General features: G+C 36.0%; 8 protein-coding genes and 1 long non-coding RNA gene across 13 annotated transcripts; 4 read left to right on the top strand and 5 right to left on the bottom strand.

The window, feature by feature from the left end:
* Positions 1–627: 627 nt before the first annotated feature.
* LOC132791322 (stomatin-like protein 2, mitochondrial) lies at positions 628–2403 on the top strand. The gene is made up of 7 exons (XM_060800193.1): positions 628–749; positions 812–910; positions 995–1202; positions 1267–1466; positions 1536–1680; positions 1913–2028; positions 2084–2403. The coding sequence occupies exons 1-7, from the start codon at positions 708–710 to the stop codon at positions 2348–2350; spliced, it is 1077 nt and encodes a 358-aa protein (XP_060656176.1). The 5' UTR covers positions 628–707; the 3' UTR covers positions 2351–2403.
* Positions 2404–2447: 44 nt separating this feature from the next.
* LOC132791321 (senecionine N-oxygenase) lies at positions 2448–4257 on the bottom strand. 2 transcript variants are annotated; one of them, XM_060800191.1, is made up of 5 exons: positions 3997–4257; positions 3533–3719; positions 3294–3465; positions 2699–3234; positions 2448–2635 (listed from the first exon to the last, which is right to left on the bottom strand). In XM_060800191.1, exons 1-5 carry the CDS (start codon positions 4179–4181, stop codon positions 2468–2470), a joined length of 1248 nt encoding a protein of 415 aa, XP_060656174.1. In that variant the 5' UTR covers positions 4182–4257; the 3' UTR covers positions 2448–2467. The 2 variants fall into 2 exon arrangements, with proteins under 2 accessions (XP_060656174.1, XP_060656175.1); XM_060800192.1 differs by lacking the exon at positions 3533–3719 and having other exon boundaries at positions 2451–2635; positions 3997–4015.
* Positions 4258–7653: 3396 nt separating this feature from the next.
* Positions 7654–8770, top strand: LOC132793838 (AP-3 complex subunit sigma-2). Of its 3 annotated transcripts, none has more exons than XM_060803946.1 (4): positions 7654–7791; positions 7999–8090; positions 8151–8570; positions 8634–8770. In XM_060803946.1, the coding sequence occupies exons 1-3, from the start codon at positions 7723–7725 to the stop codon at positions 8563–8565; spliced, it is 576 nt and encodes a 191-aa protein (XP_060659929.1). In that variant the 5' UTR covers positions 7654–7722; the 3' UTR covers positions 8566–8570; positions 8634–8770. The 3 variants fall into 3 exon arrangements, with proteins under 3 accessions (XP_060659929.1, XP_060659927.1, XP_060659928.1); XM_060803945.1 differs by having other exon boundaries at positions 7655–7791; positions 8637–8770; XM_060803944.1 differs by having other exon boundaries at positions 8151–8770.
* Positions 8771–9012: 242 nt separating this feature from the next.
* On the bottom strand, positions 9013–11002 carry LOC132793834 (5-aminolevulinate synthase, erythroid-specific, mitochondrial). Its single transcript, XM_060803939.1, has 2 exons — positions 9613–11002; positions 9013–9547 (listed from the first exon to the last, which is right to left on the bottom strand). The coding sequence occupies exons 1-2, from the start codon at positions 10901–10903 to the stop codon at positions 9171–9173; spliced, it is 1668 nt and encodes a 555-aa protein (XP_060659922.1). The 5' UTR covers positions 10904–11002; the 3' UTR covers positions 9013–9170.
* Positions 11003–11689: 687 nt separating this feature from the next.
* LOC132793836 (uncharacterized) lies at positions 11690–13362 on the top strand. 2 transcript variants are annotated; one of them, XM_060803941.1, is made up of 3 exons: positions 11690–11917; positions 12001–13043; positions 13108–13362. In XM_060803941.1, the coding sequence occupies exons 2-3, from the start codon at positions 12159–12161 to the stop codon at positions 13315–13317; spliced, it is 1095 nt and encodes a 364-aa protein (XP_060659924.1). In that variant the 5' UTR covers positions 11690–11917; positions 12001–12158; the 3' UTR covers positions 13318–13362. The 2 variants fall into 2 exon arrangements, with proteins under 2 accessions (XP_060659924.1, XP_060659925.1); XM_060803942.1 differs by having other exon boundaries at positions 11690–11935.
* LOC132793841 (uncharacterized) lies at positions 12959–13430 on the bottom strand. The gene is made up of 2 exons (XR_009633152.1): positions 13339–13430; positions 12959–13260 (listed from the first exon to the last, which is right to left on the bottom strand). It is a non-coding gene; the product is annotated as an uncharacterized LOC132793841 (long non-coding RNA).
* A 114-nt stretch (positions 13431–13544) lies between these two features.
* Positions 13545–15293, bottom strand: LOC132793837 (uncharacterized). The gene is made up of 2 exons (XM_060803943.1): positions 14544–15293; positions 13545–14388 (listed from the first exon to the last, which is right to left on the bottom strand). Exons 1-2 carry the CDS (start codon positions 15000–15002, stop codon positions 13933–13935), a joined length of 915 nt encoding a protein of 304 aa, XP_060659926.1. The 5' UTR covers positions 15003–15293; the 3' UTR covers positions 13545–13932.
* Positions 15294–15380: 87 nt separating this feature from the next.
* Positions 15381–17140, top strand: LOC132793835 (zinc finger protein 572). Its single transcript, XM_060803940.1, has 2 exons — positions 15381–15615; positions 15678–17140. Exon 2 carries the CDS (start codon positions 15735–15737, stop codon positions 16989–16991), a length of 1257 nt encoding a protein of 418 aa, XP_060659923.1. The 5' UTR covers positions 15381–15615; positions 15678–15734; the 3' UTR covers positions 16992–17140.
* Positions 17141–17561: 421 nt separating this feature from the next.
* On the bottom strand, positions 17562–23022 carry LOC132793840 (putative transcription factor SOX-14). The gene is given in 4 exon segments (XM_060803947.1): positions 17562–19008; positions 19010–19209; positions 20820–21301; positions 22737–23022. Coding segments are annotated over 3 exon segments (1629 nt in total). The 5' UTR covers positions 20953–21301; positions 22737–23022; the 3' UTR covers positions 17562–17712.
* Between the last annotated feature and the right edge of the window lie 4726 nt (positions 23023–27748).

The following is a 27748-nucleotide window of genomic DNA, read 5'->3' as shown; positions in this document are numbered from 1 at the left end:
GACCACTTAATTTAGCAGGAGCCTGTTATTTTGACAATTACACAAAAATAATTTGCTATTTTTAAGGTATTTTAAATAGTTTGTAGTATTTGATTATAATTATTTATTTAAAGTCGTTAAAATTCAATGTTCTAACAACTTTAGGAAATCGTATATTGGCAATAGACACATGGTGTGTAGCAATCGATTGAAACACATCACGTCTACCGCCCAGAGTGACCGAATTGTGTATTTTAAATACTAAAATACTATTTACCCTTTGTAGTATTTGTGTATTTTCTACTATTTCTACATTCATATTAACTGATTTTTGTGGTGTGTTTGTTAGTACGGTGATCGCTTGCGAAAGAAATTACTCAAATGTATAAACAACAAATTCGCGATACTCGGTTAGATTGGTTCTAATCGCAGCGATATCGATGTCTTACTAAAATATTAAAATAATAATGATCTGCCTCACGAGTATGTAAAAACATTCTTACTCAATCTTATTATTCAAAATTCATTTTAAATTTTAATATTTAATTTAATTTTAATAGAATTATGCGTTATATATTTAATCGAAAAAAGAAATACCGTATTTTTTATTGACAGTATGACATTTCTTTGCAGCGGAATCACCCTGTGCCAAATAACATATGATGTTTTCGACATTATTATATATATAGTTTTTGTCTAAAGTTCATAATAACTGAAGTATTTCGGAGATGTCCAGGCTACTGTTTTCGGCGCGAAGATTATTGCCACAGGTGAGTGCAAATATCATGCTATGTGCATCTTTGTGTATTTACTAATTTAACACGTTTTGCAGCAAGACTTTTTGCTTGCCGGCTCATGCATTTCAACGCAATCGCGAAGCAAGGCCTCAACTCCAATGAACACAATAGTCATGTTTGTGCCACAACAAGAGGTATAACAAACACATGCACACCTAATTACGTATTGTATGTTTGTTTTGAATGTTAAATAACCGAAGTTTTACAATTTCCTCAAGGCCTGGGTTGTAGAGAGAATGGGAAGATTTCATAGAATTCTTGATCCCGGGCTTAACATTCTGGTGCCCGTCGCTGATAAAATTAAGTATGTGCAGAGCTTAAAGGAAATTGCGATAGATGTTCCCAAACAGAGCGCCATCACTTCCGATAACGTAACGCTCAGCATCGATGGCGTTCTTTACTTGCGCATTATTGATCCCTATAGAGGTTAGATCACCTTGAATTGTTGCCCATTTGATTTACATAAAACAAAGCGCTTCTGTTTACGCAGCTTCCTATGGCGTTGAGGATCCAGAATTCGCAATAACTCAATTGGCGCAAACGACGATGCGATCGGAGCTTGGCAAAATGTCATTGGACAAGGTGTTTCGCGAAAGAGAATCCTTGAACGTAAGCATTGTGGATTCCATAAATAAAGCCAGTGAAGCTTGGGGCATCGCCTGTCTGCGTTATGAAATACGTGACATTCGCGTAAGTAGCGTTAATTAAAACTGCAATAATTTCATGTGTTTTATAGTTATTGCGTCATGTTATCTCCAGCTACCAACTAGAGTTCATGAGGCGATGCAAATGCAAGTGGAAGCGGAGAGAAGAAAAAGAGCAGCAATTTTAGAGTCCGAGGGAGTCCGTGAAGCTGAAATCAATATTGCAGAGGGTAAACGAAAGTCAAGGATTCTAGCCTCTGGTAAGTGCAATGCTTATGTAATTATTCGGCAGTCCGTTAGTGTAAAGTTCTATATCCTAGTGACATTGACAACTAGATTCAGTACATTTGTTAGCTATTACCCTTTAGAGCCTAAGTATAGCAAGGGTGATTAATACTTCTCAAAGATGTCAAATCGGATCGAGCACAACTGATTGTTGTTTTCTTTCATTCACCTGAAGTCCCATTAATAAAAACTCTTCGCTTTTCGCAGAGGCCGAACGTCAGGAGCACATTAACAAGGCTAGCGGCGAAGCAGCTGCTATGATCGCCGTGGCAGACGCTAGAGCTCGTAGTCTTCAAGCTATAGCAAAATCTCTGGCGAATACGGTAAATATAATATAAAACTTGGAAAATCGAATGGAATTTCATAATGTACTTTCAGGACGGTCAAAGTGCTGCCTCTTTAACTTTGGCTGAACAGTACATCGAAGCTTTTAAGAAATTGGCAAAAACGAATAACACAATGATATTGCCATCGAATCCTGGAGACGTTACCGGATTTGTTGCACAAGCGATGGCTGTCTACAATCATGTCTCTAAACCGAATAACAATTCGCTTTCACCAGTCATTAATGAGTGCGTCAATACGAAAACTGAGTACAAATCGCTTAATGAAGAAAAAGCGGCTGTAAAAATTAATATTGAATAAAACCAAGTTATTACAAATAACTTAAAATTTAGACTTAAGTGAATTAGTATAGGGATCAAAGTTGAAAAACGTTCTTCATTTATTGCCGAGGAAAAATTCATGAAAACATTTAAAATCTTAATTAAGTTTTAGAAACGTTTCGCTGTCTACAAGTCTAAAAATGTCTTCGCGAAAATGAAGTAAATTCTCGTTGAAGCAATTGGTGCTTTCGATATGTAATTTCGCCATTACAGGTTTAATATTTTCTATTTTTGCTTCATTTGCTAATTCCGTGAAGTAGTGCATCTACAAGAAAGATTTTCAATTAGTCCAAAATCTAATTATGTGTATGTGTTAATCGTAACTTACTTGATTCTCCCCAAGCATGTGCGCTTGTCGTTTCTTGTATCCCGCTTGCCAGCGTTTATTCATGGTTCCTACTGTATCTTCTAGCATTTCTTGTGTCGAAGGCAACTTATTGGGCCCATAGAAGTAGCTCAATACGAAGCGTGCTTGCAAGTCCATCATTTGCGCTGCACATACGTAGAAGGGGAGACCTATTATTGCCATTGTTGGATTGCGAATATTGATGCATTGTTTGTAGAGCATTTGGACATAATTGTCTTCGACATAGATTCCTGTCGTTACGCTCAAAAACGGAAATGCGTATTTGTAACCAGTGCAGTAGAATATAGTGTCAAAATTTTCGTAAGATCCATCAACAAAATGAGCCCCATACTCATCCAATTCCTTGACATCAGGTTTGGTCGCAACGTTTTTCAAAAATATCGAATTTGAAATACCAACGACATGATGGCTGAGCGTCACGTGTTTGGCCGATTTCGATATAATATTCGATAAGTCTAAGGCGCTGGGTCCTCCGCCAATGACAAGAACAGTTTTATCTGAAAGTATCAAATAATAAAATGTAACGGATAAATATTAGATGTGCATATGTATTTACCAGCAAAAATTGCGCTGGATCTGTAATCGTGACTGTGTAGATAATTTCCCTTGAATAAATTTGCGTTTGGAATGTCGGCATAATTGGGAGTATTATAATGACCATTCGCGATGAAAATATGATCAAAATATTGCACTTGTAGCTTGTTTGTTAGAACATTCTTCACCATAACCTGCAATAAATTAATATTGAAAAATGTTTATTTAAAGTTATTTTAGAGAGTACACGGCTTAGCTCACTTGCCACATGTTGTTCTTTTGCAAAACACGTATAACGTATGAATTAAATTGTATATACTTTTTCAGATCAAAATGCTCCGCATAATGATTTAAAAACTCGTAAATCTCCTCAGATTTAATATATGAATATTTATTTTCACCAATTTTAAAATCCGGGTATCCCATTATTTCTTTGGGTAAATTGGTGCTGAAAACATATACATAGACAGTCATAAATAATAAAGAAAACTATATTAAATTAACACTTCGAGCTTAACCTTATGTTCATATTTATTATAATTATCAGTAGCAGACTGCTCTGATTACATGTGAAAACATTAAGGAAAAATTTGATTTATTTTTGTGCAAACAACTGTAAGTTCAACGTCCAGTTGTCAAAGATGTTATTTTTTAATAACACAATATACCGAGACAGTCATCTAATTAAAAACTTGTTTACGGTATTTACCATGATCAATACTTACCGTAAATTTTCATACATGCTACTGTGAACATCAATGCCATTAACTGTTCCAACATTTTTGTTGAATACCCAAGTTCCCCCAATATCGGTTGAGAGTTCAAAAACCGTAGGACACAACTGATACTCCAAAGCACGTCGAGCACAGCAAAGTCCCGCTGTGCCAGCACCTATAATGCACAAACTCATTTTCAAAATTAATTTAAATTAATTATTGTTGGCGGAGTGTAAGCGGGTTCAACACTTGTTATTGAATGCCAATTTTAATCTGTGCCAGAGCTTGCATAGTGTGTACTTTTCCGTGCACTGAGCTTTAATCTTACACAAATGTAGATAATGTGGTTTGTTCTACATTTCGTTTTCGCCAAGACTATAGGATCCGGCCTTAAGCTCAGATTGTTGCCTTCATAAATTTAAATAATCTTATCAACAACATGAATAATATTTATTTGCAAGCAAATACAATTAATTATTCTTTTTTGTCTTTATTACATTATTAATTATTGCTTGACTTGAATTACACTTTAAAGTGTTTTCCTCGTTGTGGTCAAGAGCATTGATTATTATGCAATATGTTAATCAGATGGCTGAAAATTATCAGTATGAAAAGTTTATGTAAATATCATCAGTGATTATTAGTGGGCGAACATTAATAATGAATATAGTGAATGAATTCGTATTTCGTGTCATTCATATACTAGAACCTTATTTAATAAAATTTCAAGTGAATCTGGCCAATGATTTTTATACCCGCTACCCATAGGGTAGAAGGGTATTATAACTTTGTGCCGGCAGGAAATGTATGTAACAGGTTGAAGGAGGCATCTCCGACCCTATAAAGTATATATATTCTTGATCAGCGTCAACAGCCGAGACGATATAGCCATGTCCGTCTGTCCGTCTGTGTGTCTGTGTGTCTGTCCGTCCGTCCGTATGAAACACTGGATCTCAGAGACTATAAGAGATAGAGCTATAATTTTTTTTCGACAGCATTTGTTATGTTTGCACGCAGATCAAGTTTGTTTCAAATTTTTGCCACGCCCACTTCCGCCCCGAAAATCAAAAAAATCGAATAACAAGCGTAATTTTAAAGCTAGAGTTACGAATTTTGGTAAATACAATAATTACTATAGTAGTTATGATTCCTGAACATTTGGTTGCGATCAGATAAAAATTGTCGAAGTTATTAAAGAAATTCTTTTGTATGGGCAAAAACGCCTACTTACTGGAGGTCTTAGTTACTTTGTCTGACAATCTGGTATATTGTGCCGTCTATGGTATATTTTGAATGCGGTACTATATCGATATACCACATATACCATTTGGTATATTTTTAGTATTTTTGTAGTATATTTGGTATATTTTGAGAAATATACCGCAAAATATATTGCTTTTATTCAAAATGGGTAGCGGGTATCTCACAGTCGAGTACACTCGACTGTAGCTTTCTTACTTGTTATAGCTAGCTTTAATGTAAGAGCAGATTTATTTATTTAAATTTAAATTTTTAATAACATAATTGCTGTCTTAGCTAACAGGGTTTCATTCATGGTAAGCGCAACTATAAATTGAATTACATTTAAGCCTTTACAAATTAGTTTATTTGCACAAATGTTACGCTGTCTTCAATCTTAAACACGTCTTCCCGAAAATGGACCAAGTTTTCAGGGAAGCTTTTGCTACTTTTGAGTTGCAGCTTAACCATTACCATTGAATGTTCTGATAAGACATCACTTTAATATTATCGTAATTTACCTGATCGTTTCCAAGCACTTGCGCTTTTCGTTTCTTGTATTCCGCTTGCCAGCGTTTATTCATGGTTTCGACTGTATTTTCTAGCATTTCTTTTGTCGAAGGCAACTTATTGGGCCCATAGAAGTAGCTCAATACGAAGCGTGCTTGCAAGTCCATCATTTGCGCTGCACATAAGTAGAAGGAGAGATCTATTATTGCAATTGTTGAATTGCGTATATTGATGGATTGTTTATAGAGCATTTGGACATAATTGTCTTCCACATAGATTCCTGTCGTTGAACTCAAAACCGGAATCAATCATCAAATATTAAATATAAAATATGATTTACAGAATGTACGGATGAACTTACTTGCCATATGTTGCCCTTTTGAAAATCACGTAGATATGTATAACGTATAATTGAAATTTTATGAATGTATATATTTTCTCAGATCGAAATGGTGGGCATATCAATTGAAAAACTCACAAACATCCTGAGATGTAATGTACAAATATTTATTCTCGACAATTTTAAAATGTGGGTATCCCATCATCTCTTTGGGCAAATTTATGCTGAATTTAAAACAATAATAATTTTATTAAAATATTTTCCATTAATGGTATTGATAAAAATATTATGCCTATCAAGCTTCTATTATACTAGATAGAACTAGATTAAAGAACCCATTGAAACCTCAATAAAAATGGCAATAATAGCAAAAGCGGTAAAATATGCTGATAATCTGAGTGTACATAATCAATCTCCTATCCTACAAAGTTCCAGCACATATTATACACAAACTAATTTTCAAAACTGTCTTGTTAAAGTACTCAACATTTGCTGATTGGAAATTTTTCTTTCTTTCTTACATTTATCAGTGGCGCAGAAAAGGGATTTTTTGATGCCAATCAATAAGGATTTAGTTTTTTCATAAATTCGTTTGTTTACAATACATAAGCGAATATTTAATCAAAAATAAATAATTTTTGAATTTTAACACCACATACAATCCGCTAAGAGGATGTAAACATTATTAACTATGTCACTGTCATCTCAGCTTTGTTACGATAATGAAGTTTTACAATTCTATTGCCAAGAATACGCATTTATAAACTTCCTAAGGTCCATATTTATCCATTCTATGCAGTACCCGGTATATATCGACTATAATACACTATTGCCTTTATCTTTGCATATAGTTTGAATATAAATAAATAAAAACTTATTTTAAAACATATAATATATACTACATATGGGTAATTCTCTGGTAAATGTCACGGGCGACCACCTTTACAGTTAAAAAAAACATCAACTAAAACAATTTTAAAAATATGTGAAGGATATTCTTAAAGCTTTGTATTACCACTATTTTTAGAGCTAAGATTGATTTTAGAAACTTGTTCTGTTTTACGATAAAATATATAATTTTTGCAGTTATCAGAACAGAAAACAAAACAGAAAGAAAATTCTAAAACCATTCTTAGCTCTAATTAAGGTACTCATCTAGAGCTATGTATAAGAATAACCTTTACTTACTTTTAAAATTGTTTCAGGTTATATTTTTTTTTCAATGAAAAGATGGTCGCACGCGACATCCTTCAGAGAATTACCCATATAATAGTTGTCAAAATCCAAGGGGAAAAACCATGTCCATTTTTTGCTGCAATACTTTCTGATATTTATAAAAAATTTTTTAAATCTAAATTTAATATTTTGTCAGGTTATCCCGTACTTTCCTAATTTTTTTTTATACGATATTCAAAAAGGTTTCAATTAGAAATACTGTGATATATGAAGAAATCATGATAATGTTGTTTCGTCATCGTGCACACGTATATAGTGTAAATTTTCGTGATTGTCATAAGAAATCGTAAGCAGATATCGCTCGCGGAAAATATCGATGATGTTAGATTTATCGAGCTATTTGCATCTCTAGTGCTCAATATTTATAAAAAAAATTTAATTTGTTTATACATGTAAATTGAATCTCTACTATGATTAAAGCTATACTTGTGTTTAATAATCATGGAAAGCCTCGATTATCGAAATTCTATCAATATTTTGTACGTTGAACATTTAAAACAATTAAAGATGTGCATACATTAGTGCATTGCTCATTCACATATGTACATACATTTGAATATGTTTTGCATTTTATTGCAACGCAGCAAAGTTTTAAATATGTACATACATGCGGCAACATTAATACTAAATAATATCATCATGTATAGATTACCTAGCAATATGCTAACTGTATTTTTCGCTCTTAGGATGAAAGCCTTCAACAACAAATCATCAAAGAGACGTTTCAACTGGTTTCGAAGCGCGATGATAACGTCTGCAATTTTCTGGAAGGCGGCAGGTAAACGATTGAAGTATTCAGAACATTTCCAATATACTATGTACTTGATGTGATTTTTAGCTTGATTGGTGGATCGGATTACAAGTTAATATATCGTCATTATGCCACATTGTACTTTGTGTTCTGTGTTGACTCGTCAGAAAGTGAGTTAGGCATTCTGGACTTGATTCAAGTGTTCGTCGAAACATTGGACAAGTGTTTTGAGAATGTTTGCGAGTTGGATCTAATTTTTCATGCCGATGCCGTTCATCACATCCTCTCCGAACTGGTAATGGGTGGCATGGTGCTGCAGACCAACATGAATGATATCATGGCCCGCATTGAGGAACAGAATAAGTTAGTTAAGCAAGAGGCTGGAATCTCGGCGGCACCAGCGCGAGCTGTGAGCGCAGTGAAAAGTATGAACATTCCACAACAAATCAAAGATATAAAACTGCCAGATTTACCACAGGCTATTAAGGACTTAAAGTTTTGACAAGTGTATGTTAAAATCACAACAAAAGCATTCCATATTATAGAGATTAATTCAAATATGTCATTTAGCAGGAACACGCATAAAAGTCTGGGGCCGCAGCAAAAGTAATGATGAAATCGTTAAAGTTTAAGTACTAATTTTAAAGAATATCTAAAATACGAGCAAAAATAAAGCCGCTTTCAAATCAAAAATTTGAAAATCAATATGATTCTATTCCGTCTTATAATGTATTTTTAGAACACCGAACCTATAATTACACACGTAAGTCATTAAGAACGTCTAATCTGCTGCGAGAACTATATATATTTTTTTGTTAGAAAACAATCTTCTAGTATTTCTGATATACTCTTGATCTTCTGAATACTAACCTGTAAATTGCATAATTATTATCATTATTGCAATTGCCGTTATAATTGATTAGATTGAAATTTTATTTTATTGAAATAAAACATCACGATGACATTGCACGTAAATATATTTTATTTGATTAAGTTTCAAGTTTAGATTACCAATTACCAATATTCTCTTTGTCATGCACATTACACCATTTTAGTGGAAGTAATTTTAGTAGATAAGCAATATTTTTGTGTGATAGGACGAGCTTTTTAAGCTGCCACAGATATTTCCAAGCGGGGGCAATTCGGAATGCCACATTCAAGATCAGGGGAATGATCTTTGTGCCAGCAGCTCTCGCTGTTGCAGAACATGCAACCATTGGGCGAAAGTGGAACGTTGGTCGACAGTTCAAGCATTTCCCAAACCTTCTTCAAATCCGTAACGAGCACATTCATCATCTCAAAAGTATGAAAGGGAGTGGGAGCTAGACGAAGTTTTTCCTGGCCGCGGGCAACAGTTGGGTAATTGATAGCTTGCAAATAGTGTCCAAATTGATCCATTAGCACATTCGAGATTTGCGTACATTTCTGTGGATCACCGATTTTGATAGGAATAATGTGGCTGGGAGTGTCTTCCACCGGAAAACCTGAGAGTAAATGATAATGTTTATTAATAATTTAAAGTTATAATATTAGTATAAAACTAGAGTACCTTCTCGAAGCAACAAATTTTTAAGGTACGAGACATTCCTTTGATGCAGATTGCGAAGTTGTCTTCCCTCCATGGAAGCCAGTATGGTGACTGCTTCCAGTGCACCACAGAGCACAGTGGGTGGCAATGACGTGGTAAATATGAATCCAGCCGCATACGAACGTATCAAGTCAATGAGCATGGATGAGCCAGCGATATAGCCGCCAATGTTGCCAAATGCCTTGCCCAGAGTACCAGAGATGATGTCCATTTTGTCCAGCACACCATCGCGCTCTCCAACTCCAGCACCATGATCACCATAGAGACCGACAGCATGTACTTCATCGATGAATGTTATAGCGCCATATTCGTGCGCCACGTCAAGCAGTTCTTCGAGTGGACAAATGGCACCTGTCATGGAATGCACCGTTTCAAATGCAACAATCTTCGGTGTGGCTTTGTCGACTTTCTGCAACAACTCTCGCAAATGCTCGACATCGTTGTGCCGAAAGATGTGCTTGGGCACGCCACTATTACGTATGCCTTGAATCATTGAGGCATGATTGCCAGCATCCGAAAAGATGTGACAGTTGGGCAGTAGTTTCGCTAGCGTAAACAACGTAGAATCATTCGCCACAAAGCACGAGGTGAACAAGAGAGCAGCCTCTTTTTCGTGCAGCTCGGCGAGCTTTCTCTCAAGACGTTCATGATGCAACGAATTACCCGAAATATTTCGCGTACCTCCCGCTCCCGATCCATGCATTTCCAAGGCCTCCTTTACTTTTCGCTTCACATTAGGGTGGGCAGACATGCCCAAGTAGTCATTAGAACACCAGACGGTAATCGGTCGCTCCGACTGGGCAGAATATTCGAGAGCATGAGGAAAGAGCCCATCTCCAGCCAAACGATTCACACGCTTGAACACGCGATACGAATGATCGCGTTTCTTTTTCAAAATCTGTTCATTAAAGAACTTTTCATATTGAAACGTCGACTTTGACGGACTAATGTTGGCAGCTGCTGTGGCAGTTGTGCTGCCATGGTCACTATTGCTACTGCCGCTTACATCATACAGCTTCGAGTTCGAATTGGTGTCAACGCTATAGCTTTTTGTCGAGTATGACCTTGTAGCCACCGACGAAAATTGCACTGCGTTTCTTGACGTCGTCGTTGTAAGAGAAAGTTTTTTCTCAGCAGCATTATTAATTGTTTTGCCAACTACAGGACAAAATGCACCATAGGATTGATACAAGACCTCGGTGTAACTACGCAAGTAATTCGCGTTGAAACGGTTAAGAAACGGACACTGCATGATTATTAAGCACTTCTTCAATGTTCAGCCAGATACCTAATGAACTTTGAATGTGCCAAGCTTTAACTTATGCAAGAAAAACGAAAGTTGCCAAACTAGAATGACGAAATCGTATTGGAATCGTATATCGATTGCTTATTAAACATTAGTGACGGTCAGCAAGACAAACATAGGAATCCCCTTAATAAATTCCGTATCGCAATCATTTGATTGGCAAGTGGAACCTTAACAGCTGTTTAAATTTGGGTGTAGTGAATAAATAGATAAAAGACTAAAAGATAAGCGAGACCCAGATTGTCTATTTAAAAATATTTTTTTTTAATTTAGTGCAGTAATTTTATTCAGAAAATAAAACCATTAGTTATCAAGTTAGTTATAAATGCGAAAGATTATTTCGGATATGTAGCTTTGAAGCATTCAATTTTATTTCGTTTTTAGATTCATACATTTTTTTTGGCTGTCAGTTGTTACCTTTGTGTAATTTTCAATCGCTATTCTTAGCTACTGCATATTAAATGAATTTACTATAGTGGACAAAGAGATCAACGTTTCAGCTAAATTATATAGAATAGACTTGCCATTTTTGCAAACCAATTTACAGCCGAGAGAGTTTTGAAATCACTTTTGTAAATATTTTGTAAATCAGCTCACAATGTTATCAATGACATATTCGATAAATTTAAAATAATCGTTGTTATAAATCGAATAACTTATGCGGGCAATGAAAACGTGATGTCGATAATTCCGCAAGCAACTCTGTTATTTTCATGAAAGGAAACCAATACAATCATACACAATTTTTTTTACTTAATCAAGGTGAAAAGTATGGAATTTATTTTGTGGAAAACGTGTGAATTTAATTGTTGTTATATATTGAGCAATTTACTCTGGCAATCAGCAAACAAACAAACATATTCAAACGGTCAATCTAGTAGAGAAACTTTTAACATTCGGTTGGATTAAGAATCATTTCAACTCTTCTGACATTTCGCAACTGTTCTGATCTATTTCATAGTATGTACATAAGTGGATGTATGTATATAAATAACAATAATATAAATCGTTAACATTGGATTATGCATGTATGTACAACACAGTCATAGCTTAGCAATGGATTATTCAAACACGAGCGATGAATAATACCCTTTGGGTGTAACGAAAATGCATCTAACATCAGCAACAATAACCAAACGCAAGAAAATGGATTCTCACAACGAAGTAACTCAAGAAGCACATAAGAGAATTATTTATTTTAATGGAGCTGCAAAACATTTACTTGTCAATCATCTTTACATTACTGCCTGACTATTTGTTGCATCTATTTCGAATGATTGGAATCATGAGTTCGCCAATACACGAACATTATCGGTGCGCGGCGCCAACGCGACGTTCCCAGACAACAACGGCTTCATCATCTTCAGTCCAGGACTCTGAAATAACGATGTCGCGTATGATGGACAAATCATCTTCAGAGGAGGGATCGGGATCGGGTTCGGTTCTAAACAACTTGCAGCCTGAGCCATTAGTGGCAGCGATGTACTCGCTACAATTTGTGGCGGACGTGGTGAATCGAGTGCAGTCGGCTCTGAATCAATGCTCAACATCCAATTGCCAAATGCCAACAAATTCGGCTATGACAAGCATTGAGTTTGCTCGGAGCACCGAGCCATCGTTTTGCTATTTCTTTATTGATATGCATCCCCAGTACGACACTTTTGATACTTGTCACGATCCTGACGAGACAGACCTCAAAAATATGTCGGATCAACAATGTGCAAGTACTGGAAAAACTCTTGCTAAGAACATATCCTGCAAACTGGCACGACAACGTAGCATTTCCGAGTGTAGCGATGATAGCTTCATCTGCTTCGAGGACGACACGGACCTCAAAGATACGTCGGATCACCAAAGTCAAGGGATGGGGACAACGGCTGCGAAAAACACACCCTGCAAAATAACACGACAACGCAGCATGTCCGAATGTAGCGATGACAGCTTCATCTGCTTCGAGGACGACAGCAATCTGCCGGATGATTGCATTAATTTCGATGACCAAGCTGATTTCAATTCCACGGACAACACGGATGATTGTAAATTCGACAGCCAAGAGCAGGATGCAGATCAAGAATTTACAAAGAAGGTAAATATTGTTGGGGGAACACATCAATTTGTATTGTCATTTTAATTTCATTTTTCACTTATAGGTGCGTTTCAATCTAAAACCAAAAGTTCATGTCATGCACACGTGGGATTTTGCTTATCGCGCCGCTCGCAAGGGCGCCTGGCAGGAGATCGCACGGGATCGGGATCGATTTCAACAACGCATCAAACGCCTGGCCCCAACGATAGACATTGTGCTGAACTCCAACCATAGAGAAAAAGTTTATAGAGATCGATTTCTAGATGTAAATTAGTCGTAGTAACTGTTCACTTACATTAATAAATTCTTGTACATAGCTTACTTCATTTTCTTGTGATTTAAACTTGTTTTCGTTTGATTTTAAATACTATGCTATATATAAATCTGTACAAAACTGCACTATATTGTTAAAAGAGTGAATGAAACCCCCAATGAACATCTATGAACAGAAATATTTTATAAAGTACAAACAATTGTGAAAAAGCATGCATTTTATTTTGGAATTTGATTAGTGATCTCAGCGATGCGCTGGTTTTTAAGACAAATGGTTATCATCAAATTTTATATAATGATATGAATTGGGAATTGACCAAACATTATTTATGACTTCCCCCCAGTATCGTCTGCATTCTTAAAAAATCTTTGACCCTGCAATGACTCACTTGCCGTTATTGTACAGTGACGTTGTTTATAGCTATGTTGTGACGAAATGATAGGGCTTCTTGCTCATATCGTTAGTTCTGCGTTGTTAGTTTGATGTTAGATTTATTGGTAGATAAGGCACATCGTGATAATACAATTATGTATTAAGCGACATAATGCCTCCTAATGCACTTAACCAAAATATTAAAGCCAGTCTTAGGAAAATAACTAACAAATTAGTATGAAGTCAATTGTTGCTCGTATATTTTTGATCATCTTCTTCGCCGACTTCCAGCATAACTTGCATAATTTTTCGTTTTAACTTTTTGCGTGAAATCGCTGAGTTTAAATTGCGAAATTCATTCGCTATTAATTCGCCAAATGCATCCCATTGGTCGCGGATTGTGTTCGGCTGACCCGGTCCGTGCGCATTCGAATAGTTTGGTGTTTCGGCAGATTTTATAGTTATAGAATCTCTGCGAAGAACATTGACTGAAGGGTCCGTAGACAGGTTGGAAGCAACTTCAGACTTTGGAGTGACTTGTAAGTCACAAGTGGCTTGTTCCTTTGCACTGCTATTGCTTGTGTCCTCTACGCTTAACAGCTCCAGCTGTACGATATTTCCAGTCCCCAGTTGACTTCCTGATACAGTTCCTGTTACATGTGTTTCCGCAGTACTGCATTCATCGTTTTTTACCAAATTCTGAAAAAGCAAAAGTTTAAATTATCCAGTACTAATTAAAATCAACAATTTTTCATATTTATGTATTTAAATATGTTTAAAAAATAATGCAGAAAGTTCGAACAACAATTCTATGTATTGTGAGACAGATGGCAATCAGGGTGTAAATTTATTACCTTGCATTGTGGTTGATATCCCGGCCGTCTTTCAATTATGGGCCGCAGGAACATTAACTTCTCGAAGTGTTCCCAGCGGCAGCTCTTAGGCGAGATGGCTCGAATTCCTTCAGCATTCTTTATGCGACGCTCGTACTTCTTTAATTCCGAATTGAATTGATTGCGCAGATTGTGCACTTTCTTGCCATAGTCGTACTTTGTGATGCCGAGCGATTCGCATATATGATCAATGGCCTTGGTACGAGAGTCCTTATTTTTGTATAGCTCCGAGTAATGATTCCACAAGCAATCCGACGCTCGATACAAATCAATTAATTTGTAGATCTTTTCCCTTGTCCATATGGTTGGCTTACGATGCTGTCGGCTGCTGCTACGTTTTGTGGATGAAGTGGCCGATTCTTCAGCTGTTGCTGAACTGTAGGGCATTTTGTTTATTTCTTTCAAAAAGCTAAGGAGCATGAGCTGGTTGTCCCAAATAAATTATGAGCACAATAATACAACGAAAAATGAAAACAAAGTTGTTGCTCTTGGCGTAAACACATTGCATTATGCCTTGCTCACACATGCTTTGTAAGGTAACATTTTTTATTTTTATATGAAAGAAATTCATAAAAATCCTCCTCCAAAATTTGGCAATAAATTAATAAACAACATCTTTTAAATTATACTTATTAATGCATCTAAAAATTAGATAGTAATTACAAAATACAAAAAAAAATTAAAATTAATATTATAATTTCGATTATTCGTAAGCCTTTGCCAGACGCGTTGAGTGTTGTCGAATTTAAGTACTCGTCGATAACAGCATACTCGCATTGTCATCGAATAATCGATAATACTCAGCCATTAATATTATCTTCTCTGTGCGACATAAATAAAATAAATGATATGAAATAATAATTTTATTTACTATACATCACAAAAGTTGTATTGTCTTCGAAATGAGTGTAGTATAAATCAAAAACAAAGTTAGTGTACGTTCTGTGTGCTTTCAATAAGCAGTTTTTATTATAAATATGGCCGACGCCCACGCCCAATAGTTCTTATATTTTTTTTAATAATTGCCGTGCTGGTAAGTATTGCAAATTGTAAACCCATTTGAAAACAAAAATGTAACGTTTACAATTTTATTAGATTGCAGAAGCTGTTATATAGAATCGAGGAGCCTGCGGACAAAATCAGAAAAACGTAATGTCACAAGTAATTCCAAACACGCCCACACCTCAAATGCTGACGACATCAACGTTAACGCCGATAGAAGCAACGAAGCAACAACGAACACACTCCTTTCCAACAATTGTCGATGGCAACATGCACTCAAATGAACATCAGGCATCCATTCCCGATGTCATACTACGAGCCTCCACAATGTTTGGCGATCTGAAGCATAGTGCGGGGCCCTTGGATCTCGAAAATGTAAATAATGCGGTAGAGACTGAAAACAATTTAACATCAAGTAGTAGGGACAATTTGCAATTTAATGCAATGGGCGATTCTAAGATACGCATAATGCCAACATCGAAGCTGATGGCAACGCCACATGCCACGGATCCCAAACGCAAATTCGTTTGCCCGTACGATAATTGCACGAAAAGCTATGGCAAAAGTTCCCACCTACGCTCACATCTCACGTGGCACACAGGTATCAAACCATTCGTTTGCTCCGAGCCCAAATGTGGCAAGGGATTCACGCGTTCAGATGAACTCAATCGTCATTTGCGCACTCATACGGGCGAAAAGCCATTTGAGTGCGTGCAGTGCAGTAAAAAGTTTTCGCGAAGCGATCATCTAACTAAGCATTTGGCCACACACGATCGTCAGCTAAAAAGCAGCAATCCGAAGCGTTCCTTGCCCAACACTACGACAAGTAGTAGCAGTAGCAGCAGGCAAAAGTCAACAAAAAAGCTGTCAACGACGGATGCGGGCGATTCGGGGTTCCACTTCATGGCCGTGCTAAGCGGCAGTGATGTGAATGCAAATGCAAATCTAAATCATCACAATCATCAGTCACAGCAACAGCAGAATGCGGATATATCGGGGTTTGAGCACTTACCGCTGCGCATTAAGCTGGAACGGCCGGAACATAGTGACAAATATCAGATCGCAGCAGCAGCGCCGCCTCCAATACCTGACAACCAACAACTGACAACTAGTTTTAATGCTAATCCCGAAGTCGTCAAGTACGAGCCTACAGATGACATTGTACGCACACTCAATCAATTGCCGGCCCAGGATGGTCCTGGCACCTATGGCATGCCCCATTTTGTACAGGATCGCCCGTTTCGCTGTCGCCAGTGCGAGAAACGTTTCAAGCGGCAGGACGATCTTAATCGGCACATTCGAACGCACACGGGGGAGAAGCCCTATGCGTGCAGTCAATGTTGCCGACGCTTCGTTCGCAGCGATCACTTGAAGAAGCATCAGCAAACGCATTTAAAAGCTCGGTAGTTTTTCGTATGCATAACGTATAGATAACGATTACGATAACGATTAAGTTTCAAAAGCCAGTGGCATCCGAATAACTGTTAGTTAAATCAGGCATGTGTTTTGTCACCACAAACACAGTACAATAAAATTAATTCACAAATTACTATAAACCACAATTTTCTTATTTTTCTACATAGGCATGTGTAATTTATATTCTACATACATGGAAAGAAAAATCTAAGGCGTTGGCGGTGTTTATTTAAGCCACATCTGTAATTGGCAACTTACCAGATTGTTTATGCTCTTCTTGAATATTCAAATTTGCCAAACAAATATATAGAATATATATTTGATTGCTAGATAGGTTGAATTTTCGATTGCAACCGTCTGCGTTCGTTTTCTAAATCAATTTCAATTGTCGAAAGTGACAATTGTTGATAGATAAAAGGCGATGGACTTATTGAACACTTCGGTACTAGTTTTCCTGCTATCCCAATTGGAATATAATTGGTATCTTATGCAAAGCAATTTTATTGTTCGTTTATACATTGGAATTGATGTATATATATATATATTTATTTTGATGTATTTGTATATATATAAAATATCTATATGTATCTTTATGTATATGTATATATTTTGGTGTATAATTATAAACGTAAAAACATTAATTACAAGTACAAAATTACAAGTTACAAATTACACAAAGCTTAAATATTTTTGTTTCTCACATTTTGATAGCTCACATTCTGTATAAACTTGAAAACTCATATCGATTAGTGTTAAACTCTAAATGACTACCAGTTGGCTGAGGTGGTAAGTCCTCAAATGTGTATGCTAGCAGAGCTCCATTATTATCATGTACTTGGTAGTTGAGATCATTGTGTACTCCAATAAGATTGCCGCTGTAGTCATGCGTTGAGGTGGAATATGTGGATGATGATGATGGGTTCACAATGCCATCGGAACCATCAACCAAGCCATTGCTGCCAAAGCCAATGTGCGGCGAATGTGTTGAGGTTAGAATGCTGCAATCGCTGTCATCGGTGGCCGATGGAATCGGATTGAATTCGTCATTGTGGAATGTATGGCCGCCATACGCAAGCGCACTATTGTGGATTTCAATGTTCATGGTCACAGTTTGCGGTTGGAAGGCGAACGCCGCCGCCGTTGTCGCTGTTGATTGAAGCGGATGCTGACTTTCCGATGCACAGTCGTCGGCATAGCACTCGTGTGAAGTGTCTGTCACAAAGAGTGATGGTAAGTGATGGCTGGCCGAATTCAAATTAGCATCATTCACAATCTTCTCTTCGGGATCAAATACGGATGATACGGGCTCACCACTTAACGTCTGGCAATCGTCGAAAGCCGTTTGGCTGCGGATCACATTTAAAACATGATGTTGGATAGCAGCACCTCGGCTATTGGTGGGCAACTCCATGGAATTCACATTCGCCTCGAGCAATGAGTCTTCGCTTTTTGACAAACTCTCAAACATTGGCAAATATTTAAGAATCTCGTTCGTATTGATTGGATTTATCTCAGTTAGATTTTCCGATTTAACTGTAATTTCATCAACACTCAGTTCACTATTGTTGTTGATATTGTTGTTATTGTTATTAGGCGTAGGTAGAAATTCCGACTGATTTGCATAGCTTAAATAATCCTCATCCAATGGTATCATAATATCGACAGTGTTATCAGAGGCCGTCTTTATATTGTATTTGTTGTGGTGGTTGCTGTTTTGTTTGAGGTTATCACCTGAATCGTTTCTCGACCGCTTCGCTATCGTACCAGATTGACAAGTTGAGGTAGATCTTTTGTTTTTCCGACCGGCAGTGGCGGCAGTGCATGTTGCGACCGAGGTCGATGTATTATTATTATCATTGTTATTATTAGTATTAGTATTATTATTGTGTGAGTCATTATGCTTAATATCGTTGTTGTCTCCATCTTGATTTTGCTTTAAAACAGATAAGCGCGATTGTTTCTTCTGTGGCCTATATTTGTAATTTGGATATTCTATCATATGCATTTTTTCGAAGCTTTTCCGCTTCCATAATGTATGGCTGCTTATCATCCTTCGTCAAGAGCTGCCATCGTTTTCCCAATTCCTTAGATATCTCTGCATTATGCAGGTCTGGTGTTCTCTCGCAAATCTTTTTCCGTTCCATTTGACTCCAGACCATGAATGCATTCATCGGTCTTTTAATATGGCCAGGAGAGTGTTTTTTTTTGTCTGCAAAATATATAATTAGGTTGCCTAAAATTAGCAAATTGCCATGTATCAATCAACTTAGCTTATAAATTGTATAAACATTGCGAAAAACGAATAATGTGTGTATCTCTTATAAATACGTACATATGTACATATGTATGTACATGCTTACATATCCATATTGCATATGCAAGGTCATTGAACGGATAATTGTGCGCGAAACACGCATCTGTCGGGGTGCATAAACGAGGAAGCCAAGTGCGATTTCCGTGCGCACAATATAATTGAAATAATTTCATCATATATTTATCAAAATCAGACCACTGTAACTTAGTGGTGGCATAGACGCAAACGAATGGTGGTGAGAATACGAAAGGGAAAGGAAATCGCAACTACGCAGCCAATTTGATTAGATCGAACTAAATGAACGAACTAGTTCGTTTGAATAAATCTATACTGGATGCACTTATATCATTATTTTATGTATGTATGCATGTACGTAAATATTTCTATGATGATACATCTATGTACTTAATGTTTCTGTGCACATACATATGCATGTAAGTAGATGCGTTGTCGTCGTCCTGTAGCCAAAATGTGTATTGATGTGAATAACCGCTTTATTTACACAAAAGAGAGACAGTAAAAACACTATTAATAGCGTTAACTTCGACCTTGTGGCAGTTCGTGAACCTCGAGTTCAACCAACCAATATAGCCTGCAGCCGCAACAGCAGCGACGACCGAACCGAGCCGAGCCGAGCCACAGCAACAACAACAGCAGCAAGAGCAAGAGCATCAATGTGTTAGCTGAATCGGATGATGATGACGAGGTGGGAGCAGACCAGACGAATGCTACAACGGTCATTGCCATTGATGTTGCTTGCCCTTGCTGAAATTGTAGCTCTACAATGTTTCAATGTCGTTTGACATTGCTCTGTGGCTTCTAATAAGATTTCCCCTGCCATATTTAATTAAAGTTGTAGTCATTCGTTCTCTCTTATTGATGAAATGATGAACGACGATACATACAGATGTGCATGTGTACATACCTTAAAATATATTTTAAGCTTCCGGGCTTGGCAAAATTATACTAAGTTAAAATTCGTTGTTTTTCGTTTAGGGGTTCTATGACCTGCAAGCGTTAAAAGTGAGTGTCCTAGAATATTCTAACCTGCTACACCCTGTGTAATATATATATATATATATATATACATATATATTAGTCTAAGTGCCATTTTCTTGATCAGAAGCAAGAGCCAAGTTTTATGACTGTATGACTAAAATTGTGAAGTTGGGGGGAGCAAATGGCATATCAACTTTATTTCACCACTTCGATTGGCGACTATCTGACTGAGGTGCATGACCTCATGAATAGACGATACGTACATACATATGTATGCATATACATAGTATAAAGCTACAAGTATAAGTATTTTTCGTATGTAGTTGTTGTGTGCGAGTGCATAAACAAAATTTGAATCTAATCTGCACGCAGTATCTTATCGCGTATACGTTTCGTTGACCTATTCTATCGATTGTCGCTTTTCGATTGTCGATGAAATCACGATACATGCAAATGTATGTATGTATTGATATTGTATATTATTATATTATTTACATAGTGTGTACTTACTTGAGTTGCATCAGAATACGGGGTGCTGGAGTTGATGGAAACGCGGTCAGATCCGAAAACCAAATTAAAATTATCGTCGCCACAATCCGTTGGAGATCTATTGAGTGTGCTGTGGTCATCGTTATCCATGGTAGAGATGATGTCGATTATTTTTGTATATATCTATGTTGTGTGTTGTATATATGGTTAAATCCAGCAACAGGCACCGAACTTCTTATGTATATATTTTGTTGTATATAGTAAATATATTTTGTTGTATATCTTGTATATTTAGCGTTGCACGACTTGTTGTTGATGTTTGTTGATGTTGTTGTAAATAATTGTTGAACACTGCTAGTTAGTATAGTTCTTGTGCTTTCATTTGTTGCTTTAACTACCCGTTGAGGTATGGCAGGATCTGTGGGCTCGTGGCTATGCTCGATAGTTAATATTTGCAATATTCTCGGGTAGTATCGATAGCTGTTTATTCCTGAGTAGACTGAACACAAATCGATTGTTTTATTTGAATGCAAAATATAATAAAATGTATCTTATATACATATATGCGTATATATATATATATATATATATAAATACATATATATGTGTTGTGTGTGTATGTTGTAGTCTTTAGTATTGCGTATGTACGTACTTTATTTAACTGACTTCTTATATGATTTGTTCAATATAAGGATTATTTATACACATATAAGAATACGGAAATGGAAATGTGTCTATGGTGTATGAACAGCGCACAGTGCAACTGCAGATGTATGTATGTATGTAACACATATGCACATGTATGCGAATGCATGACTGGTTCCACACATAAAATGTAAGTATGTATATGTGCATAAGTCGTGCATCTGATCAGAACAAAACGCACACACTCACTCACACATACTCAAACAAATGCCAGTAAGAGTATTTGATCGTGATTACAATGTAAGAATGTATTCATGAATGTTAATATGTAGATGTGGACGTTTATGTATGCATACACTAGCAGATATTATACACGTATATAACAAACACATTTGTATGTAAATACGCACACACACTGAGCAGCGCACAGATACACGTACATTTTGTACGTATGCATATTGACTCAAGGTGAAACTGGTTCCTTGTTTTGTTGTGTTCGCAATGTTCAAAGCCTCACGTTCGAGTTTCGTCTGTGGTAATGAGTTTATTTTATTTTATTTTATTTATACTTATATGAATGCATGTATGGACGGATGCACGCATACAAGTAAATCATTTTTATACACAGATAGTGTTGGACGCACCGTTGGGCGCTCACAAACACACACACTCATAGGAGAGTACATACGCACACAGATAAGCACATGGACACACACACACACAGTTAGTGAGTTTGCTTGTTTTATTGCGTTTCTTGTAGTTGTTGGAGCAATGACGATTTAAGCTCTCGGAATCATTCTCAAGATTCACATGCATTCTACGTTTTCATTCACACACAGATGCCCAAGTCTGTTTGAATGTATGTATGTGCATTAATATATATACATATATGTATATATGCACATAACAGATTATACACAAATTTATGCACATGTATTGCACTTAATGTTTGTATGCAAGTCTACATTGTATTCGTGTTTATGTATGTACATATGTATGTATGAACAGACGTCAGTGTAAAGTATGTATGTATTTATGTACTAATACAATCACAAGCACAATGACCAAGATGTATGTTCAATTTTTTATAGCATTTTATAGAGTTTTAATCACATTAGCTGCACACACACACACACACAAAATATGCATAAAAGTGCAAGTTTATAGATACATGGTTGTGTGTAAGCATTTTAGTTAAACACTTGTTGCTAATTTCAATGAATATTTGTTTTTAGTTTTTTGATTTCATTTAGTTTTAGGTTTTTTTTTGTTTTTTACTCGATTCTTACTGTTTTTAATGTTTTTCGGTTTACGAGTTCACTATTAAACGGAACCACATAATGCGACCGACTGCTCCGCGCTGAAGACGGAGCATTCTTGTTCAATCCAATCTAAGCGCCAACCAACCAACAGCAAAAGCCAAGCAACGAGCACCACGACGAACGCGAAGCGATTGGAATACGAGGTGAATGCGACGAGTAAACCACGTACATACATACAAACGCACACTCACAGATACACGACATGCATATTCGCATGGATGTGTGTAGGAGTGTGGTGTGTGTGTGTATAAATACATATATACATACAGTCCAAAAATACGTAAATAAACATGTACGTACGTACGAATAAACTACGCAAAAGATGATAGCTGGCTTGCATGTACACTTTTACATACATACATACTTACATACGTATGTACATACATTCATACGTACATTTGCCTAAGATTGCTGTTTGTTCTAATTTTCTAAACTATTTAGTTAGTACTAATGTATATATGCACGTACATATACGTATCTATGTATGTATGTGTTTTATTTTTTGTACATACATATGTATGTATATGTATTTTGCGTTTCTGTTTTATATTAACCGTAGAAGTCGTCGCCGATCGCTTACAGCTGTTCAAGTGAACTGCTTTGCAAAGTTTACGACTCGAATCCCCGCAGTACATCTCACATACGTATGTATGTGTGTATATGTACACACATATACAGGCACGATTACATACAAACATACGTAGTCATACAAACACATTTATGCATTTCTGCGCTTGCATATTTGAAATGGAGAGCGAAACACCAGATGAGAGACTGTATGTATGTAAGTAAATGCGTCGTCTCTCAGCTGTCAGTAAGGCAGTTCGGTAAAGTTATGGCCCAACCAGTTTTCCATTTTTATTTTATGAAATCACAAGCATTAGCCTTTAAATAATTTTTAATTTTGTAGCACTCACTACATATTCATACGTAATCATTTATATACATATAATTACATATTGTATTTTCAAATGTTTGAATGTTTACTACTTAAGCACAAGAACACATTAATACCGCGACAATTTTAACCGCATTGCGGCCCTGATGTTTACTGATATCAACAGTTTGAGTAGCTGCTCCAGCTGGTTGCGACTGTGTGAGTAACAAGGAGAGCACGATATACATGTCGTGTACGCGTATAACCATATGTCCACATTACTTGTGTGTGTATGCATATATACGTATATAAATACTTATATGTACGTATATTTGTCTGTATATAAACATTGAGTACGCGGATGAATCAGCTGTTCAATGTGTATTAATCATATGGTTAGCTGACATGCCTTCTGATGGTTGTGGGCACACATGCATATGAATACTTAGTCGTGTATCTGTATGTGAGTATATATTTATGTTTCTCCTTGCTGGTTTTTACTTCAGGGCAACTTTTGAATTTTATCTGTTTTCGTTTTCGTCTATACGACCGTATGTATGTAAGTATACATGTACATACATACATACATATGTTTGTATTTCTACACAGACGTATGTATGAGATACATTATGTGAAGGTGTGCATGTGAATTTATAAATATAATGCACATGCGAGTGCACTCTACTGACGTGCAATTATATGTAAGTACATATATGTATATGTATGTATGTATTTCTTAACAAGATCATGAAAATACATGTATCGATAAGTTGAATTGTATGTAGGGAACTTTGCAGACACATGAATGTGTGAATTGTGCATATACGTATGTACATATTCGTAAATATGTCTGAAGAAACATACCACAATTTTTATTTATTAATGCGTATATTCATCACGTCTGTTCTCAACACTGTTAATCCTCATTTTAGAACGATTCACCTTACTACTTGGGAAAAGGCTCAACACTAGACCAAAACCAGTATGTGAATATAATTACATACATACATATGGATGTACATATATACAATACACACCCTTACAGTTTAGTTAGTAAAGCCTGCATGTAAACAGGTAGAAGTAGTATTCGACGACCTTATAAAGAGAGGTAAACAGAAAAAATCGGATTACATGCTCAAACATGAAGATATTACAAATTTTCTTACCTACATATTATCTTCCTTTTCAGGCTTCGATCTTCTCTTTCGTCAAACATAGAAATTATAAACACTTATTAGCTATTATCTCAATTTTGAACCTGAGATTTTTTTTCGCGAAACATAAAACTATGAACACATTTTAGGTTAATATACATTTTATGGAAAAAAAATAAAAATAGGTTACTATTATTCGAAATTAAATGTTTTTTTTCATTGGTTAGTTTTGAAATTTTCTGAGAATCTTTATAATTTTTTGGTACCACAGTATGATTTAACCTATCACAATCTATTTAGTACTTCCTGATCAGACTATTAGTGCTTATGATTTAAAAAAATCCGTTATAGTTAAGCTTGGAGCTTTGTATGACTCATTACTGTTGACACACATGATTAGACAAACGTTCGTAACGAACAATCAAAGAATTTTAAATGTTGAACATAAGTTAAGTAATGCCAAAATAGCCAGGATCCCGAATTTATATTAATTTCATAAGAGTTAAATTTTAACTCAGCACTTAATGTTTAAAATATAGATACAATGGACAACAGCTGTTTTAATGACGTTGTTTCGCAATCGATATATCGATATATAGTACCATTCAATGATATGCCATCGTTGACATGTGTGTCAAGATAGCTCCGCAACTTTAGCGTCACCTATCGATTTAAATATATCGGATGTAAAAATATTTTTTTTTTGCCTGTTATTATGGACTTCCCTGGTTTTACGCAGTCCGCGCAAATTGATATCTTCATCGATACATCTCAACTGAACTCTGACGGCAAAACACACCACCAACGGATAAATGTAAACAGTGCAAAAGCTGCGCTTTTTAAAGAAATACAAAAACAGATAGGATCGAGAACAGCCAAGAGATCCCAATCTCCCATTCGTTGTCCACCACATCAATGGCTGCTCCTCATCCGGCAATTAAACGAGGGAGAAAATAAAACAAAAAATGAAAGGACGAGGAACAACTTGTTTGAATGGTAGGGTGTGTTTTATTAAATATGAATATGTTAAAGAAATCGGTACAACTTCCTTCTGGCGCCTTAGTGAACTACTGTTGAATTTTAAGAGAAACCCCGTTGGGAGTGGATTTAAGTTGATCTTTAGAGTGTAGCGCTTCCCAATAGCATTTAAAGAATTGTTTATACAACGCTTAGACACTATGGAAACACTATCAGCTATGTTTCTACATATGTTGACATAGCGAATGTCTTGCAGTTCATTATGACAAAACTATCGAAGAAATGGCTCCAGAAATTGCTGTATCTGTAACTCTTGCATTGATGGTAAGTTTTATAGATGATGCTCAAACCAGAGGCAATTTGCAGTCCGATTTAAAAGTTTTCGCTTTTAATAAACGAAACAATGGCGTTGAGGAACAAGAATGACTATGAAAGACATGGGTCACATACATATCTACCCAGAACTACACAGAAGGAAGCTGAAAGAAGTAATTTATCCGAGAAACCCGAGTGAAGCTGTGCAGCCTTGCAGTACCTAAGATAGAGGCCAAATTTTTGAAGTACGGATGAAAGAATAGCTAAGTACTAAGTTCTATAGTAAAAGATTGAAAAATATTTTTTATGTTAAAAGGCATACGCAATAACGGAATATGTATTACTATACAAATTTGAAGTAAAAAGTGATTATCATATTAAGATATTGTTCTATGTAGTGGACGATGATGCGATATTGTCATTAGTCGTGAAATATTAAACAAGGATTTTGATATTTCTATTTCATCAAATCAATTTAAATTTAATAGAATTAAAATAATTAATTTATGTACAGGCAATGAAGCAACTGATATTGATACTGAACTTAAAGAACCAGATAAAATAAAACTAAACTCATTGTTGGCAAATTACATATGTACATAGTTTAAAAAATATATTCTATATATTAAGTTTAGAGTTGGCGGATGAAAATAAGATCAATTAATCCAAAAAAAAAGTTCACAGATGGTCATAAAGATAAATTTCATGCGAGCGAAATTTAGTTCGAAAAAAATTATGAGCTGTTGAAATGCAATATAATAAGATCACCTTATGCAAAGCCCTAAATTATTGGTTAAAAAATGGTTCGGATAGGTTTTGTGTTGATTAAAGAGAGCTATATTTAAATATTATTTTCGATAAATACTCAATTCCACTTATACAGGATCAAATAAATAGACTTTGAAGAGTTAATATTTCCAAATTCTTTCGGAGATTTACAACATTCTTATGCTATCGACAATATGGATGATATCATGATAATACAATGTGAGGCGTTTAAAAGATCAGAAATTGTTCTTGTTGACAGAAGAAGAGTTCTTTCTTAAAAAAATCAGTTCAGTATTTACGATTCGGTACTAGTGCTGGTGAAATTTGTCCAAATCCTCAGAAACTGATTGGATGTTCTGGGAGAGGTGCAGCTAGCAATCAATTGTACAACTAACCGTGTGACATTGGCAAGTCCTCTAATTATTGGGAAAGGTAGCACGTCTTTTAGGATTGCTTCCATCTAGTGACACTGCAGATGAGGTTGATCTTACGTTTGTGGCCACAAGCTGAAAATAATGTTTTAGCTACTGCAGTCTATGACAAAGTCTGATTTGATCAAAATAAGGCAAAGGTACTTGAACAAAGAGATTTTGTATTACTTAGAAGCGAAGAGAAGCATCAAACCAATTTAAGACCAAACAAGTAAGAAATCTACAGTCGAGTGTACTCGACTGTGAGATACCCCCTACCCATTTTGAATAAAAGCAATATATTTTGCGGTATTATTCTCAAAATATACCAAATATACTGCAAAAATACTAAATAGTACCGCATTCAAAATTTACCATAGACAGCACAATATACCAGATTGTCGGCCAAAGCAACTAAGACCCTTAGTAAGTAGACGTTTTTGCCCATACAAAAGAAGTATGGTGATCTAGGTGTTC

This window comes from Drosophila nasuta, chromosome 3 (genome assembly GCF_023558535.2).
Source record: "Drosophila nasuta strain 15112-1781.00 chromosome 3, ASM2355853v1, whole genome shotgun sequence".
NCBI classification, from domain to species: domain Eukaryota; kingdom Metazoa; phylum Arthropoda; class Insecta; order Diptera; family Drosophilidae; genus Drosophila; species Drosophila nasuta.
This window is presented reverse-complemented; position numbering and strand designations above follow the sequence as displayed.

Excerpts from the sequence above, each read along its gene's own strand:
- LOC132791322 (XM_060800193.1), top strand. The coding sequence starts at position 708 with ATGTCCAGGCTACTGTTTTCGGCGCGAAGATTATTGCCACAG. Across the intron at positions 911-994 it reads TGTTTGTGCCACAACAAGAG|GCCTGGGTTGTAGAGAGAAT; the intron begins GTATAACAAACA and ends AATTTCCTCAAG. Across the intron at positions 1,467-1,535 it reads ATGAAATACGTGACATTCGC|CTACCAACTAGAGTTCATGA; the intron begins GTAAGTAGCGTT and ends TGTTATCTCCAG.
- LOC132791321 (XM_060800191.1), bottom strand. The coding sequence starts at position 4,181 with ATGAGTTTGTGCATTATAGGTGCTGGCACAGCGGGACTTTGCTGTGCT. Across the intron at positions 3,235-3,293 it reads ATCCAGCGCAATTTTTGCTG|ATAAAACTGTTCTTGTCATT; the intron begins GTAAATACATAT and ends TGATACTTTCAG. Across the intron at positions 2,636-2,698 it reads ACATGCTTGGGGAGAATCAA|ATGCACTACTTCACGGAATT; the intron begins GTAAGTTACGAT and ends TCTTTCTTGTAG.
- LOC132793836 (XM_060803941.1), top strand. The coding sequence starts at position 12,159 with ATGGAGCTGCAAAACATTTACTTGTCAATCATCTTTACATTACTGCCT. Across the intron at positions 13,044-13,107 it reads ATCAAGAATTTACAAAGAAG|GTGCGTTTCAATCTAAAACC; the intron begins GTAAATATTGTT and ends TTTCACTTATAG.
- LOC132793838 (XM_060803946.1), top strand. The coding sequence starts at position 7,723 with ATGATTAAAGCTATACTTGTGTTTAATAATCATGGAAAGCCTCGATTA. Across the intron at positions 7,792-7,998 it reads CGAAATTCTATCAATATTTT|GATGAAAGCCTTCAACAACA; the intron begins GTACGTTGAACA and ends TTTCGCTCTTAG. Across the intron at positions 8,091-8,150 it reads AATTTTCTGGAAGGCGGCAG|CTTGATTGGTGGATCGGATT; the intron begins GTAAACGATTGA and ends TGTGATTTTTAG.
- LOC132793834 (XM_060803939.1), bottom strand. The coding sequence starts at position 10,903 with ATGCAGTGTCCGTTTCTTAACCGTTTCAACGCGAATTACTTGCGTAGT. Across the intron at positions 9,548-9,612 it reads AAATTTGTTGCTTCGAGAAG|GTTTTCCGGTGGAAGACACT; the intron begins GTACTCTAGTTT and ends ATTTACTCTCAG.
- LOC132793835 (XM_060803940.1), top strand. The coding sequence starts at position 15,735 with ATGTCACAAGTAATTCCAAACACGCCCACACCTCAAATGCTGACGACA.
- LOC132793837 (XM_060803943.1), bottom strand. The coding sequence starts at position 15,002 with ATGCTCCTTAGCTTTTTGAAAGAAATAAACAAAATGCCCTACAGTTCA. Across the intron at positions 14,389-14,543 it reads GATATCAACCACAATGCAAG|AATTTGGTAAAAAACGATGA; the intron begins GTAATAAATTTA and ends TTGCTTTTTCAG.